At 31.2% G+C, this 17547-nt stretch overlaps 1 protein-coding gene and 1 long non-coding RNA gene across 19 annotated transcripts in view; both read right to left on the bottom strand.

The window, feature by feature from the left end:
• The window catches only part of LOC132739305 (transcription factor 12-like), a gene marked incomplete at its 5' end in the record, with an annotated part of 106435 nt that overhangs the window by 13385 nt on the left and 75503 nt on the right, over positions 1-17547 (bottom strand). For 10 of the 18 annotated variants that reach the window (XM_060726990.1, XM_060726984.1, XM_060726985.1 and 7 more), the window contains 3 exon segments: positions 7781-14839; positions 15699-15823; positions 16686-16831. In XM_060726990.1, coding sequence (XP_060582973.1) covers positions 14801-14839; positions 15699-15823; positions 16686-16831 — 310 coding nt within the window. 18 annotated transcript variants of the gene reach the window in all.
• Positions 1956-2658, bottom strand: LOC132739300 (uncharacterized). Its single transcript, XR_009626972.1, has 2 exons — positions 2377-2658; positions 1956-2334 (listed from the first exon to the last, which is right to left on the bottom strand). It is a non-coding gene; the product is annotated as an uncharacterized LOC132739300 (long non-coding RNA).

The following is a 17547-nucleotide window of genomic DNA, read 5'->3' on the forward strand; positions in this document are numbered from 1 at the left end:
CTCTCTTTTTTAAATTGTTTAAGTCAAATAAACATTGAAGTGCAATTAGTCTTATAGCCAATTTACTACAGTTAAAACACTGGAAACAGCATTGGTGGCACTATACAAAAACAAATTTGTTTATAATCTCACAACCTTCACCTTTCTGACATTCTGAGACCCAAACAAATTCAGCGCCTTCTGTGCTTTGATTTTTTACTGCTGTAAAAAGTAATCGTTAACAACATACTTGAGAGACCGTTGAGGGTAAATACATATATGTAATTATTTAGGGGATCCTTAAATTTAAATGTCTTGTTTTTCCCCATTGATGTCAAATTCCTTTTTTGAGAGCTACACATGCGCTTTAAGTGACACAAGAAGACTGCTTTGTGAGGTTTATAGTTATTAATCAATTGTGGTAGTCGAAAAATGACCTCACTAGTAACTAGTTACTTTTCACCCGCCAAAGTCACCTAATCACACCGACTTATATACGAAAATGAATGAAAACTGTAAGAAGAGCGAAAACAGCGATATTTTTCTATTTTGTGATCATGATTTCTGCACGCCTCTAGAGGTATTGCTCCAACACTAGTGAGTTAAATCCCTCACTAGTGAGATCCGAACCAACGTACTCTGTATCAAGAGCCGGCCGCTCTACACCATACAACACTCTTTGTAAACAAGAGCCACCGCCGACCGAGGGCAACGCTCGACATGACTGTAACAATACCAATAACCTCTACTTTAAAAAAAAGTCGAGCTAAAAAAAACAAACACTCGGGGTATTTGTAAATGTATTTATTTATCAAGGACAATGGCATCAGACACTTGCCTGAACAAATCTTGACTATGACATTAAAATAATATAATCCCCTACACCTATACAGTAGTGTGTGACATGAATAAATGAGCCGCGTCACGACAAAACCAACATAATGGGTTTGCGACCAGCATGAATCTAGACCAGCCTGCACATCCCCGCAAGTCTGATCAGGATCCTGCTTTGCTATCATTTTTAAAACTTTTATGGGTTTTTAACAAAAATCCTTAGTGCCATCCACTTCGGACCCATGTGGGAAAACCATTATTTTGGTTTTTCATAATCATAAAAAAAAAGGGGAAGTTTTAAAAAATATTCCCCAAAAAATAAGAATTTGCATTTGCAAGATTTTTTTTAAAAAATATATTTTTCATAAAAAAATTCCTTGTGGCTATTTATTACAAAATTTTAAAAAAACATAAAGGCAATGTATTAATTTTTAAAAAAACAATAAATTTTATAAAAAATTTATAGGTGGAATGTTTTTTTAAACATAAATTTTAAAAAATTTCCCAAAAAAAAAGTAGTGGGAATTATCTAATTTTAAAAAAAATTTCCATAAAATTACCTTGGGCAATTTTTTTTCAAACATATAAAATTTCGAAAAAAACCCATCAATTATAAAGTTTTAAAAAATCATTTTCTTAAAAAAAAAATCATATGTGGCACATGTACTTTTTAAACATATAATTTCTTAAAAAGCATATAGAGACATATTTATGTTTTTAAACACTTATACTTTCATACTCAAATTTCCTAAGAAACATTCAGTGGTAAATACAGTCAAACCTGTAAGGAAAGGTCACCAGACAAATTATCATTTAAATAGTTAATTGGTCTTTATTTGGAGGTTTTATTTATTTCATTTTATTAATGAAGAGTGATCAGTAAGTGGCCTTTATTTGCAGGGTTATCTTTATTCGGAGGTGATCTTTTACACAGGTTTCACTGTATAACTTTTGAAAATACCTATACATTTATTTTCACACTTGAAATTTCCTAAGAAACATTTCATTTGTACATATGACACATTTGTATTCACATATATATTAGTATTTCGCATGACTCAATGCACAATCAAATGACATAATGTTCTATTTAAGAAACCATTTCAATTATGTTTTGCTAACAGTAAAATTCATAAGAAACCTTTTCATTTATGTATGGCTATGATAAATTTCATGAGAAACCTTTTTCATTTGTGTATGGCTATGGTAAATTTCATAAGAAACCTTTTTCATTTATGCATGGCTATGGTAAATTTCATAAGAAACCTTTTCATTTATGCATGGCTATGGTAAATTTCATAAGAAATCATTTTCATTTATGCATGGCTATGGTAAATTTCATAAGAAATCATTTTCATTTATGCATGGCTATGGTAAATTTCATAAGAAACCTTTTCATTTATGCATGGCTATGGTAAATTTCATAAGAAACCATTTTCATTTACATGTATGAATGGCTATGGTAAATTTCATAAGAAATCATTACAATTATGTTTGGCTATGGTAAATTTCATAAGAAACCTTTTTCATTTATGCATGGCTATGGTAAATTTCATAAGAAACCTTTTTCATTTATGTATGGCTATGGTGAATTTCATGAGAAACCTTTTCATTTTTGTATGTCCATGGTAAATTTAATTGGAAACTAATAATGTATGATTATGGTAAAATTCAAGAGAAACCTTAATGTACATGACTTTGTACATGTGTAATTTCTTAAAATCCTTTGCATTCATGATAATGTATTTCATAACAACTCATCTAATTTATACATAGGCATATACATAATTTTAATGTATTTCATAAAAACCCATCTATTTATATATACTGAAACATGGGCTGGGAAATTTTTTTTAAAAACAAAGAAAACAAGAGGACATTGTCCTAGGTGAGCTAAAAAAGAATTTTAAACCCGAATTTATACTGATAATTTTAGATAGATTTATAATATATGTACAACTGTAAGAAACGGTTTTTATCTAGGGCTATTTTAACAAAAAAATATTATACATAGAGGCACTTAATATATTAATTACAACACATTAGTAACTAGGCAACAGTTTGCTCACCTAAACAAAACTATTTACAAATAATAATGATGACAGATGCATGAAAAGGGCATCTCATTCAAGTTATTTTGAAGTTTCTTCAAAACAATATCTTTGTATAGAGTTTTGTTTTATATTGTCTCTCTTTCTTTCTTTCAACAGATACAGTAAAAAAGTGATTTTCTAATCATCAAATATTAAAATCATTAAAAACAAAAACAATTAAATTGACTTTTGAAGACATTTTACTACTTTATACAAATTTTCTGCTAAATTTGACAATATGTGGAGCAATAAAAGATGCATATTTTTCAAAGCAATTTAGAAAATATAAAAAATCATAAAATCAATAAAACTGTTATTTCCCTTATTTCCTTCCATCAAGCTCAATAAATTAAGATTTCTTATTCATTTAACATAAATATACCTTGTCACAACATTATTAAGTTTAATGCCAGTATTTTCATGTTATGGTTTTATTCCATCGGGAAGAACGAGGATAAAAACACCCAAATACAGACAGTTCTTCAACAATGAAGTATTTTTTCACCTTTTTCTCAATATATCTGGGCACTTTCTCTTGAAGTCAAGGTTTTCTTGTTGTTTTTTTTCTTTTAAATATCAAAAAGCTTCAATTCTTATAAAAAAATCTCCATATACTTGTACAGGTTTGATTTCAAGATTATTCCTTGGAATTTGTAAAATGTGATTTTATTTCCTTCAGACATGAAGAAGTCCATTTTCTGGTTGAAATGTTAGGTTTTCCAGTTTCCAGGCACTATTTCACCTAAAAGTCTTCATTCCAAGAATAAAATTCAATTTTGATTAAAAATGGAAAGTCCTCCAGCAATTGTCTCCCCTATTTCTTATTAACACAAGGTAGAATTTTGCGTTTGAACTCTTCGCATTGAAGAGCTATATTATCAACATGTGAATAATTTAAAGCACACTTATTTCTTTTTTTTGTATCAAATTTTCTGCCACCTTTGTGCACTTATCAGCTGTTTTTGTAAAGTTTTTTTTTCAATGGTTACTATGGCAACTACCACCAACCTCCTCCTTGATTCTCCCCCGGGGGTGGGAGCTGAAAAAAAAATTCAAATCTTTAAAATAAGATAATTTTAATGCTAAATAACTGTCTTGTTTTTTATATCTATGTTAGGAATTCCGTAGCCACCTTAGTGCAAAGTATTTAAGGTCCCTGACTTCAAATCGCTTGCATCTAACTGTTTTGGGTTCAAATCCCTCTTGGAACTTTTGAATATTTTCAAGCTAGCTAACAAAAAGTCAGCAATTCTACTGAGATGCTAGCTTGTGTCTAAAAACAGCACAGGGGCCAAGGTTATAAAGACATATTCTAATCTCGGGTATTTGATTGGTCAGAAACAGGCAGAAAATGTGAATTGACCAATGAAAATCCTGAGATTTGAGCTTGATCTTATGAAAAGGTTTTAAAACCTTGCCAGATCAGCTAAAGATTCAACTTTATTACTATAACCTTTGTCACTGTGCATTATTTTCATGATTTTATTTAATATATTAAAACTTGTTTCAACCATCAACACCAGGATTACGTCTTGCCAACTTTGCCTTTTTTTTCCCAATGGGAACTGACAAAATTGTTTTTTAGTTCCAGGTAAAATTTGACCATTACTTAACCTTGATAAGACATTAGATGAAAAATATTGAATTTTCACACATTTTTTATGTATACATCACCTTAAATGATTGAAAATCATAGTATGTATTTGTATTTATGTAATTTAAATGTTAATAAATTTCTTTACCGGAGGAGCCTGCCCCTGTGGGGGATCACAGCTGTTCTGGTTCATTGGTTGCCGTGGTGACATCTCAGCCTTCTCCTCCTCACGTCGCTTCAGACACGCCACCTTTGGGTTCAAGTTTCTTTCTGTAAATAAAATCACGTAAAATGAATGAATAGTATAACAAATAGCATTTCACAAAACTCTTCTATAACAAGATTTAACTTTAATATAAGAAGAAAATGTTGAATAAATAACTGGAAATAAGTGTTTCCACGTTAGCATTAAAACAGTAAAATTACATGAAAATTGCAGACTCAGTTTGATAAAGTCTGTACATGTATTATCCTACTATGCATTGTAATCTGACAAAAAGAACTAACCAAAACAAATTCAAGAAAAGTTTACTCTCTTTCAAGGAGGAACTTGAAAAGTTTAGAAATATGATGGCTAAATATGACTTTTCTGCAAAATGCAGTCAATAATGTGAGAAATCATTACTGAGAGAGTGAATGTATTCAAATTGAAATGATCTCAGAATAAAAATGTCAATAATTTTTATTCATCCAATCATTTCAATGTGTTAAAAATTTATATAAAAAAGTTTTAAATTTTGCTGTGTTTGGGTGAGAAATAAAGTTTTCATTATGTTACATTGATGCCGAATTGTACGGTTGGGTGAGAGGGTCTCCGTGATTGCTCTGTGAAACAGTCACGGTGAAAATAAAAACCGTACCTCGGACTTGAGATTCTAATGTCGTTATAATGTTAACAGCTTGCTGTAGGATCATCAGTTTTGTCATTGGCTGCGTTGACCCACAATGCATGGTTACCATGGCTCCCAGTTCCTTCACAGCTTCATTGATATCTCTAACCCTTACTCTGAAAAATAATAAATTTTTTAATTATTAATTTTGTTTATCATAAAATAGAAAAAGATTAATTAACTGTGAGCACAGTCACCAATTGGTAGCCAAACTCCTCACAGTGATTACCTCCCTTGACAGATTGTAATCACTACCTTCACAGACGTTAATGTATACATCACCTTAATCGATTGAAAATCCTAGTTTATATTTATATATGTAATATAAATGTAGGCACATGAAAAGTTTAGAAATATGATGCCTTAATATGACTTTTCTGCAAAATATGTGTGGTGGTAGAAATCTCTGTAATGATAAGGGGAGATCACTGCATAGGAGATTGATTGGTAGCACTCCATTAGGTCACAGGTACAATCTCCCACTATCTCCTGCTACTTCAACTAAGAATTACAAATAGTCCTGTACTGAGACCTTAAAAGGAACTCCACGCAAGATGTCAGGAAAATTACAATGTAGTTCAACATATTTTTATCCTTTCTCTTTAATATAAGTGTTTTAGAATGGAAATAGATTTGAGCACGAAACTTGACACTCATGGCTCAGTTCTGATTGGTTCCAGGAACAGATTTGAGAGTGTGTCTATAAGACTTATAACTTCCTACACAATTAAACCTAATTTCTGTATGAACTAACACAAAGGTAAGTAACACCTGCAGATATACATGCGCTTAAGAAAAACTCTGTAGTTCAATAATTGAGCCGCGTCACGACAAAACCAACGTAATGCGTTTGCGACCAGCTGTTCGCTTACAAACATTATAACAAGTAAAGAAACTGATAGCGAACAGCATGGATCCTGATCAGACTGCACGGATGCGCAGGCTGGTCTGGATCCATGCTGGTCGCAAACCCATTATGTTGGTTTTGTCGTGATGCGGCTCAATTCTTTTTTTCTCCCTCCTTGTACGTAAATGTAAATCATCATTTCCGAAACGTTCATAAAGCTCTCCATATGATAGTTCTTGTATCAATAAGAATCTTGGAATAAAGCACACATTTGCTTCACAATTTTTTTTTAAAAGCCTTTTTCTCCCCATTATGCAGGTGTCAGTTTAAAATATTGCCGTGTTTAATTGCTGGATAAGATTTATGCAAATGCAATTTTACTTATGCATTTGGCAAATGATTTGTGCATTTTTTTTATAATTTTTTTTTGGGGTGCAAGATTCTAATGTAATTTTCTTCACAGGAAACTAGAAATGTATATATCAGATTTGGCAATAAGCTGTAGTGAAGGGTAGATCAGGGCCTTTTCATGCTATTTTTGAGAAAACCCAAATTGGGAAAAACTGATGGCATTTTGCAGACGATTCATGGCTTTTTTTTCCCCATGGTTCTTAAGTAATTTTTCTTCACAGGAATACAAAATGTATATATATCAACTCTGGCAGTCCTGACTGAAACTCATCTCAACTGTACTAAAGGGGTAGATCAGGGCCATTTTGAGCTATTTTAGGGTAAAGCCCTTCAGCTTAAATTGAGAAAATTGAAACTACCCGATAACAAATGTATATATCAGATTTGGCAATTCTAACAAGCTGTAGTGAAGGGTAGATCAGGGCCTTTTCATGCTTTTTTAGGGACAGGCCCCTTGTTTAGTGGCTTTTCAAGTTTATTGGTGGAAGAAGACCTCAGGCGCCCTTACATGCATTATTTCAGGCATGAACAAGCACCTGACTAGAACGATCGACGTTCAATAAGCTAGATTGATAGCTTTCTTGCATAAAAGAATGCCAAGTCCCTGTCGCTTTTGAACCCACAGCAGTCCGGGGCAAATGGTATGAAATATGAAAAACAAAATCAACAAGGAAGGGTGGCTTTCAATTAATGCAACAATGAAGTCAATGACCACAATAACTCAGCCACAGATTGCCCCTAAATTTTTATATTTTTTTTTGCAGCTGTCGGCTTTACTTGTGGTTGATTAGGGTGGAGAGGGGGCGGAGTATTTTGAAATGGGCCTGTGATATGGCTATGTTCCCATAGTCTTGTAAGAAATCTGTTATAGAACAATAGCATGGACTTTTTTTTAAATAGTTAATTTTTATGTATCAGGAAATTTCAGTCAGCATACAGATTTAAACAAGTGGAACTTAACCTTTATGGCTTTAGCCAGCTGAAACTGAAAGTTACTAGCCTTTGCTAACAGGAAAGAGCTAAGCCAAACAGTCAAGTTTTAAACAATAACATAACGCTTAGGGCTACAAGTCCAGGCCATCCGGGGGCAGATATTTATTCATCATACGGGAAAATAAATGAGAAACCAAACTTGTTTTTTATTCTGTAATATAAAATTTATTGTTAATTCCACATTGTGCACATTAAAAATCATGTGGAACGAACATGTATTATATATTGTTCAATCAACTAGAGCTACTCAATTGTGAAATGACGAAATGATAAAAATGTGACGACGCGACCATATACTCTTCAAAATCCCTTGCAAAAAAAAAAAAAATCGCAAAAAACAAAACAACATTGCTAAATATACAAAAAATTTCCGTTCATAACATGACACATGGTTCAAACAATACCTGATGCAATAAGGTTGTACCTTGTTCTTATATAGCAAACAAGTTACAAGCATTTTGCATCAAGTCTTGGATAATTATAACATAATAAGCAAACATAAATCAATTTCAATTTGTAAATATTTCCGCCTTTAAAAGAAAAAGAAAACTTAATGATTAACATTTAGTGCAATAAAATTGCATCTCGGTTCATCTCAAAAAACGACTTCACACGAGTTTACAATTCACATGAAACCCTGGATAAATTAATATGCAAAGTAAATCAACACAATCTTTGAATAAATCCCCTTGAAGACAACAAAAATTCAAACTTTATGAATATTTGTGCAATAGGGTTGTATATCCATTCTTTCGTTAAGAGTTACGACCATTTTGCACCTATTTTTGCCAACATAATGTGTGGAAAAAAATTGACATTTCCTATTTGTGAAGGATAAATTTACAAGTTTCAAGGAAAACTTTGAAGTTTCCTTCTATTTCACATCAATTAGTGATTAACAAAGTAAGAATACAAATAAAATCATAATAAATCTTTTTTTTTCACACATTTTTTCTGCAAATTTTTCACATTTGATTCATACCTAAAATTCAGATTTATTTATATATATTAAATTAAGAAACAAAAATGCTTAATGAACACTGCATTAATTGGTAAACTAAAATACAAAAAGAAAGCGTGCAAAAAAACCCAAAATCACAAATTAAAAGGGATCCCAATTCTTTTTTTTTTTTTCACTTTTAACATAAAAATTTGTTTCAATTATCATTTTTTACATAGATTTAAAAATTTACATCGCAGTAAGAATTAATGTACATGTGTATACTTACATAAGACTCTAAACTCTGATTTTAAAATAAATACCTGATCAAATGTAATAAATCAAAAAGAAAATGTAAGAATATTCATTATCATATCAATAATAATTCATTATCTATTGTTCAATAATTCACTGACAGTGCCAGTTAATATAAACTTTAAGGTAAACAAGAGATGTCACAGAAGCAATGTGCTCCACTTTTCTCGGTCCTGGAAACTGTTTAAGTATTGAACTAAAAGGCACATTATTCCTCAGAAACGAATAAATTTTTATTTCTTTAGAAAAGGGCAAGCATAAGTTTTATAACATTTAAATAATTGTTTTAGAGCATTTAAGATGCTTGTTACCCGAGGAAAGTAGCTATACTTATGAAATTATCTGTCATTAAAGATGGAAAATGTAAACAAGTAGTATTTTGACTTCCATGCAAAATACTTTATCTCTATAACTGTTTGTTTGTTTTTTGTTTGTTAGTTTCATATTACGCCTTTTCGCAACAGTATTTCAGTTGTAGGCAGCTAGTTTCCTAACCATCGTTCCTGGAGAGTTATACCAGTATTAGACTACCTTCCTCCGCGCTAAACTACCAAAGCATCTCCCGGGGATCGAACCCACGCCAAAGAGGTAACCGGATTAGAAGTCATCGGCTCTAACCCCTCGACCACGGAAGCTGTTAACTGTACTAATTGCCAAAAAAGCAACACAAGAAACAGATTATTCAGGTAATTGGCCAATCAGCAGGTTTTTTGAAGTACACCAAAAAATAAAGATTATGAGAAATAAAAATTAAAGCATTTCTGAGGCATAACAGGCCTTTAAAAATGGCATTTTTTTCTGTTAACATTAAAGGCAGTCAACAAAATCAATAAGGTGAAAAATAAAAATTTATTAAATAATCATCGCATAAATAAAATCAACAATAATTGTTTATTGTTCAATAAATCTGTATCAAATAATACCAATTTACAAAATAAAAATAAGAAAATTAAAAACCAGTCAACATGGTCACCAATAAGAAAAAATTCTGAAATTTATATATAATCATCTAGTTTTGTTCAAGGCAAATCAAAACTTTAAACAGTGCAATATTTAGTCATATTTATGAACAAAATTTTGTTTCATTTAAAAAATAATTTCATCATAATTATATAAAGCCCTTGTAATAAATTCCATTCATATGTAAGGAATTAATGACATCAAAACCTAACAAAGAATTTTACAAAAAAATATAATAAGTTTTAATGTTTGGAAGAGCAGATTTCTTATAACAAATTTTAAGGTATCATATCCAACATCAGCTTGCAACAAAAATTTGGCATATTTTGACACTTTCTTTTGTTTATAATGATTACATTACTTTTTGACACTTTCCATGGTTAATAATGATTAGCATGTTTTGGAAATGTCCATGGTTTCAGGTTTTGCATGATTTTACAATTTCCATACTTCATAATGATTGAAATATTCTGACAATTTCCATGGTTTTATAAAGGCTTTTTATATGATTTGACAATTTCCATCATTTATAAGGATTTGCATGGTTTGTCAAAATGGTTTTGCATGCTTTGACAATTTCCATGGTTCATAATAGTTTGCATGGTTTCACATTTTCCATGGTTCATAATAGTTTACATGGCTTGACAATTTTCCATGGTTATAATAATGGTTTGTATGTTTTGACAACTTTCATGGTTTATAAGGTTTTTGCATGTTTTTTTTTATCAATGTTTAAATTGTATTTTTTACAAAGTTTATAGTGGTTATCATGGTTTTGTAATTTCCATGGTTCATAATTGTTTGCATGGTTTGACAATTTTCCATGGATATAATAATGGTTTGCATGGTTTGACAATTTCCACAGATGGTAAGGTTGTTGCATGTTTTTTACAATGTTTAAATTATATTTTTAACAATGTTTATAGTGGTAAGCATGGTTTTGTAATTTCCATGGTAAAAAGGGTTAGCATGGTTTGAAAACTTCCATAGAATATAACACTAAGCATATTTTTGCAATGTCCATAGTTTATAAGGTTTTGCATTATTTAACAATTTTCATGGTTTATCATGGTTTTGCATGGTTAAACAATTTTCATAGATTTTTTTCTATATTTAACATATTTTGTCAATAGGTAAATAACTTGTTGTGAAGTTATCCATTAAAGGTGACCAAACACCATAAAAATGTTACTGGTTTGATGGATCCTGAATCCTTTTCTTGTAAAATGCAGGTTCCCTTGCACAAGCTTAAGCAGATATCAACGTTTACAAATAGAATATAAAAGTTACTTCTTTTTATCAAGTCATGGCTATCTCTTTCACGGCTAGATAGAAGAATATGTCAAAACAGGCCAAATTTTTAAACAATCTTCTGACGGACAATGTACCTTAATCATAACAAACACAATTACAACTTTAAGGGGCTACAGCCCCCCTACAAAAATAGCACACATGACAAGTAGTACCTCTTAATTGCAAAAAGAAAATTAATTCTCATTTCAAACAATACAAAATACACTTTTTTTGGCAAATTTATTTTCATGCTAGAATTCAAAAATGTCATATTTTTTCTATCAACAACTTTTTGGCAAAATTTCATTTTCTAAATAAAATTCATTTCTTTTTTTAGTAAAAGCACCTTAAACCTTTCCTACTTATAACTCATTATTTTTGGCAAAACTGAATAGTTGAAATCTTACACTGTTCTTAAACATGTAAATCATATAAAATCTCAAATTATGTTATATTCAAGGTTCCTTATTTTTAAGAAAATTTGCAATGGCATCAATATTTTTGTTCTTAAAAATGGCAAAAATTTAAACTATATGTAAAAGTCTTAACAAAGTAATCAGAGTTCATTAATCCTGTTTCTAGTTTATCCTTAATTAATGTAATAAGCAGTCAGGGCGACAGTGATTTCTAGTTGATCTAGGACATACAGGCGCTTGTTTTATCTTTTAGAAATTTGTAATTTTGCTGATTTTCATAGCCTCCATATTCTTAATTTAAAAAGCAGTTAAGCTGACAGAGATTTTTATTGTTGCTCTTGGTCATAAAAACACTTACTTCAGTTCAATAACAAGACAATGGTGTACTATGGCAAACTTTCAGTCTTCCATGTTCAACAAATTTAAAAAGCAGTTGAGGTGACAGAGATTTGTTTTGTTTGCTCTTTGACAAATGGAAGCTTGTTTGATATTTATATGGTTATAAGATATGGAAAATGATGCAGTATGGCAAATAATTTTTATGAGCCTATTGATGTAAATATGAACATTTTTTTATGATGATGTCCCCTCACATAATAAACATTATGATAAAATGACACTCATATATTCACTAAATAATTCATTTCTACATCATTTATACAGGAAAGTGTGTGCTTCTTTTATAATATTGTATATGTATATATGTATATATATATTAATGCACATAAATAACAATATTTTTTCACAACGTATAGAGGCACTTACTTATAATGATTCTTCAAAAAACACTGAACAAATATCATCACTATATATACAAATAATTCATTATCTAAAAAGAGAAGACATATTTCTTAAAACTCATGTACACCCGAGACTCAATTTATAAGTTTTTTCATGCCACACTATCGTAACTCAATGACTGTTACAAACCAAGTTATGACGGTGTGGGATCAAATCCCTTAAAATTCATCTCGTACTATAAACAATTGTATTGTAAACATTTCACACAAAAAAAATGTGAAAAAATGAAATTCTTTATTACATTTATATACAAATAAGATCAATTTAATTAAAATCTCAAATAATGAGATCTTTTTTCCATTACCTTTTTTTTTTGACAAGTCTTCCATTATTACAAGAACATTGTGACAATAATACATGTACATTTTTTTACTGTGATAAAATTTCACATTCTGTAAATGAATAAAAAAAATTCTAATCAAATGTTACACAGGAAAAGATCATTACACATTACAAGTTTGGGCAGAAATGACAACATTTTATAATGAAATATTCTTAAAGAAAAAGGAAGTTTGAAAAAAAATCCCCCAAAATATACTCTATTTACTCATCTACTAGACAGATCACATATAAGACACAGCCTGATTTTAAAGTGAAAAATCAGCCATACAGTGTAAAAACAAAATACCGTCTTACAGATGAATACATGCAGTATAAAGTAACCTTATTAAAACGATGAGGTTTTTTGTGCTTACATGAGGTATCGGGTGAGAAATTTATAATTAAAACCTCTAACCTACCATGCATTATAAATGGTATGGCACTGACTTATAGTAATGGAAGATCAAAATGGTTAGCACTTTTAAATTCCTACTCAATAAATTAAATATATAAATAAATCGTTCGAGAAAGAGCTTGGTTTAAAGTTTTTTGGTAAGCACGTCTCAAGGTTTTGTTCTTTAGTTTCCAATGATAAATTAATATTGTATGAATTCTAAACAATATTTCAACATGTTTCACACGCAAAATGTATTTAATTATTTTATTTAATGTATTCTTAAAAGTTGATTTGAGGTTCAAATAGCTAAGCTATTAAATCACCTATTGCTGACACCAAAGTATTTAATATCTCTGTCAAGAAATGAAAATCTTGGGCAAAGTTCATTCAAGAAATAATATATATATACAACAATTGTACAACCTCTGTAGTGGTTTACTATTTTACTACGACCTTAATTTCAGTAGCCCTACTTCCCTCAGAAAAAAGATCCAATATAAAGAGACATAGTCATTGTATACAAGTAGATCAGTGATTGATAGCATTCAAAACGAAACATGACATAACTTTTACTTGATAATGATGAAATGAGTTACACCGTCGTCACTTTTGATCCTCCTTATCTTTGTCACAACAATCATTAACGTTTAACTCCTCAATTCCTCTTCCATTGTTTGTTCCTTTTTTTTGTAAATGGTATTCATCCTCTATTTCGGTGCAAGCACAAAGTAAACATTACACACTACATAGTAGTTCATACTAGTTACATAGTCCAATCTTATTCCATTATAGAGACAAAATTTACAGCAACGAATGTTTTCAAAGCACCCCCTGAATAATCAAATGTACCAAAAGTAGTAACTTCAGACATATTTGCATGTCTGCAAACGTCACACACCTTTAAAGAATCTGATTGGTTCACATTTTTTTACAAATTTATCCTAATCAGACTTTTAACAATATCATACTGGTTTTGTCACATTTTGATGTTCTTGTACCTTGTCTTATAGTAACACTTCAACCATTGTTTGCAAATCGACACTTTGATCCATTTCCCTTTGGTTTGTCTCTTCGCTCCACCACTTGCAAATGATCACTTTCATTTTCCGAGCTCTCGAGGACAGCACCTTCGCAGTTTTCTAACATCAACTCATTTTTTAATCAGTATGTGTATCTTTTAACAACCTTAATAACTAATATCATATCAACCTGTAACCTATTTCACAAACTCTGTGAACATAGTTCAGCATAATTACACGCAAAAAAATATAACAATCAAGAACAACCTCCGATCTCGTCTGCTTCCCATGTGCTTTGTAACAGGAAATGATGTCATGGAATTGAGATCACTGTATTATTTCACTTCGTTTACGTGTTCTGTTTGTCTTGCATGTGTATTTATTTAACCACACAATCTTTATACTAAACACAAACATATATATACACGTGTTGTGCTCCTCTTTGCTTGTGTAGTGAACACATCTTTACACAAAACACACATATTCATATATGTGTTGTGAAACTTCACACAAAACACACATGTTGTCCTTCGACCCTGTGTCTATACATAAATTAACAGTTTAAATTGTTCATTGTTTTATTTGTTATCAAATACCACAGTGGTACGATCCAGTGTGTATAACACGTTGGTACAAGCACAGGTCTCTTTATACATAAATACAACTGCCAATGCTCTTTAAAATATTGCGTCTGCTGCTACCACCATCCACCTTGTTTGTTCACATCAGGGGGGCACTGAAATAGAGGGGAAAAAAATTTGCAATAATCAAAAAGTTCTTTAAGAAATTACATAACTGATACAGGATTTCCCGCTTAAAATTATAGATTTCCCGCTTAAAATTATCACTTTCTAAAGATGGAAGCATTCTCCCAATCAAAGGCATTTGTTTGTCTTGGTTGTAATGCTGAATTTAACACATTTTAGTTTTATCTTGGCGGTAAATCCACCTTACCAGCTATCCCGGATATCTTACTAACCAGTAATTACCATTAACAATTTCTACACAATTGATCATTGCTTATCCCATATGATTTCTGACTTAGTGGTAATATAGACAAATGACCAATAAACTCAATATCCAAGATAAATTGTCATGGTGACAATTTTACTTCGCCCTAGGATCGAACTAGTGACCCCTTGGATTACACATCTGATGTAAGTAATTATAGTAGTGAAGAAAGTAAAGGGTACATACAATGTCAATGATGTCACAACTAAGGTGTCAAAGATGCATGCATATTTAATTTTTTTTTCAAATTATTTTAACATGGCAACTAAAGGTGTAAAGGTCATAATTTATGACCTGAATGCATATTATATTTATTATGTCTATGGCAGAAATTTCACATGTTATAAAACCCTTGACTTGCTTAAACTGAAAATAATAACAATTTGACACCAAAATTAGAACCCAGCCAGACTGCACATCTGCTCAATTTCTTTAATGCTTTGATATTGAAATCTTTTAAAACTTTTTGCAGACTATGCGAATTTCAAAGCATGGCAAATCAATTACACAAATTCAATATATTATGGGTTAACATACTACAGTTCTTTCAAACAATTACTAGCTCTTTCAAACAATTATTATACCTTTGGACCCATTGAGCCTTGTTGCAGATCTTCAGCGTTAACGTTCATTGGTCGGCCGGGTATATCATCAGATTTCTCGTCCTCACGACGTTTCAGACATGCTGCTTTAGGATTCAGATTTCTCTCTGAAGAGAAAAAATTTGCGGTCAATATTTTGATTTTCTTTGTTGCATTAAATGAATGTTAAAATTTCATTTGCCAAATTTTTTTCCAACCCCCGAGTGTTAGTAGGAAAAATTAAAGTTTTAGAAGCCACAAGTATCGAGCCAGGTCAATCCACACTACTGTCCAGCTTAACTACATGTACACTCTATACTGTTGAACACTTAATCCTTGTGTTTTCCTATTGATATTATTTTGATATCTCTCCAACTTCCAAAGACCCATTCCCAGTTTAATGCTGCACTTGCCAGTATTGTAAAAATAAGGACTTTAGCATTATTTAAACATGCCACTGTATGATCAGTTCTTATATTCTACATAAATAATTTCTCAATTTTTTATGTCCTTTGTTTACAAAAAAAGTTCTTTAAACAGGAAACAAAAAACAATCACTACATTGTTAATTGTTTGGAATATTTTTGTCTCGAGATAATTCCCCTGACAATAATATTTCTTGAATTTAGAAAATTAAAGGACATACTTTAAACAGTAAACACTGGCTCAGATTTAATAATGGGCATGAAAAAATAATGGGCTTTAATGCGTCAACAACTTGATTAGAGACTACTTTTGGTTTAAAGTAAAGGACAGGCTAAGAGATTATAATCAACTTGAAGTAAACATTTGGGCCGCGTCATTAAAAATCCAACATAATGCGTCTGCGACCGGCAAGGATCCAGACCAGCCTGCGCATCCGTGCAGTCTGATCAGGATCCATGCTATTTGCCTACTTTTGGTTTAGAGATTACGGCCGGCTTAGAGATTAATTTTTACTCATTCCAAGTTAAGGCTTTGGTTAGAGATTACAACTGTCAAGAAAATTACCTCGAACTTGAGATTCAAGGGTCGTTATAACATTCACGGCCTGCTGTAACACCATAAGCTTCGTCAGGGGTTGTGTGGTCCCACAATGCATTGTAACCATCGAGCCGAGCTCTTTGAATGCTTCGTTAATATCCCGAACTCGAACTCTGTAAACAAAACATTCAAAACCATGTCATGTCATTCAGAACACAGAATAAAACAAATTCACTTGCAATTTTTTTATCAAAATGGAGTACTAACACAAGGTCTGTTGAAACTACTGCTTTCATTAAAATGTCTTAAGTTACATTTTTCTTCAATTATTCTGTAGTTAGAAAAGCTGCTTTTATATCCCCAGATTCAAACAAATATCCTGTGCATAGATCCCTGAATCAAAAGAGATCTTTGCTGTCGGATACACTTTAAAAAAATTTTGATCAATGTTTTTTTAAAAAAAAAGTTTCAACAAACCTTGGTCAGATTATGTATGGATATAATAAATAAGATATCTACGTGCGCATTATCAAATTGGTCATCTAGGTTGCCATCTAACATGGTATTCACAGGTAATCATAACACAATTAGCAAGCCCTTGTTAAATAGTGTCCGCAGCTTCTAATACATTCTATATCACACATTTTTTTTTTGGTACATTTGTAATTAGAAAACAACACAATATTAGCAAAACAGAACAACTAATAATCTAATAGAATCTCTTCTTTTTTCATGTCATCATTTAACATCCAATTCACAAGGTCATTTTCAAAATCATTCTTAAAAAGGGTCACTATTACATGTACGAACATTTGATTTTCTGATGGGCGTAGAGATTAAAATTGGCCCTAGGGCTACAATTTGATCAGAGACTATTTTTTGGTTTAAA

This window comes from Ruditapes philippinarum, unplaced genomic scaffold (genome assembly GCF_026571515.1).
Source record: "Ruditapes philippinarum isolate M1 unplaced genomic scaffold, ASM2657151v2 ctg2649_1_1_1_1, whole genome shotgun sequence".
Classification (NCBI taxonomy): domain Eukaryota; kingdom Metazoa; phylum Mollusca; class Bivalvia; order Venerida; family Veneridae; genus Ruditapes; species Ruditapes philippinarum.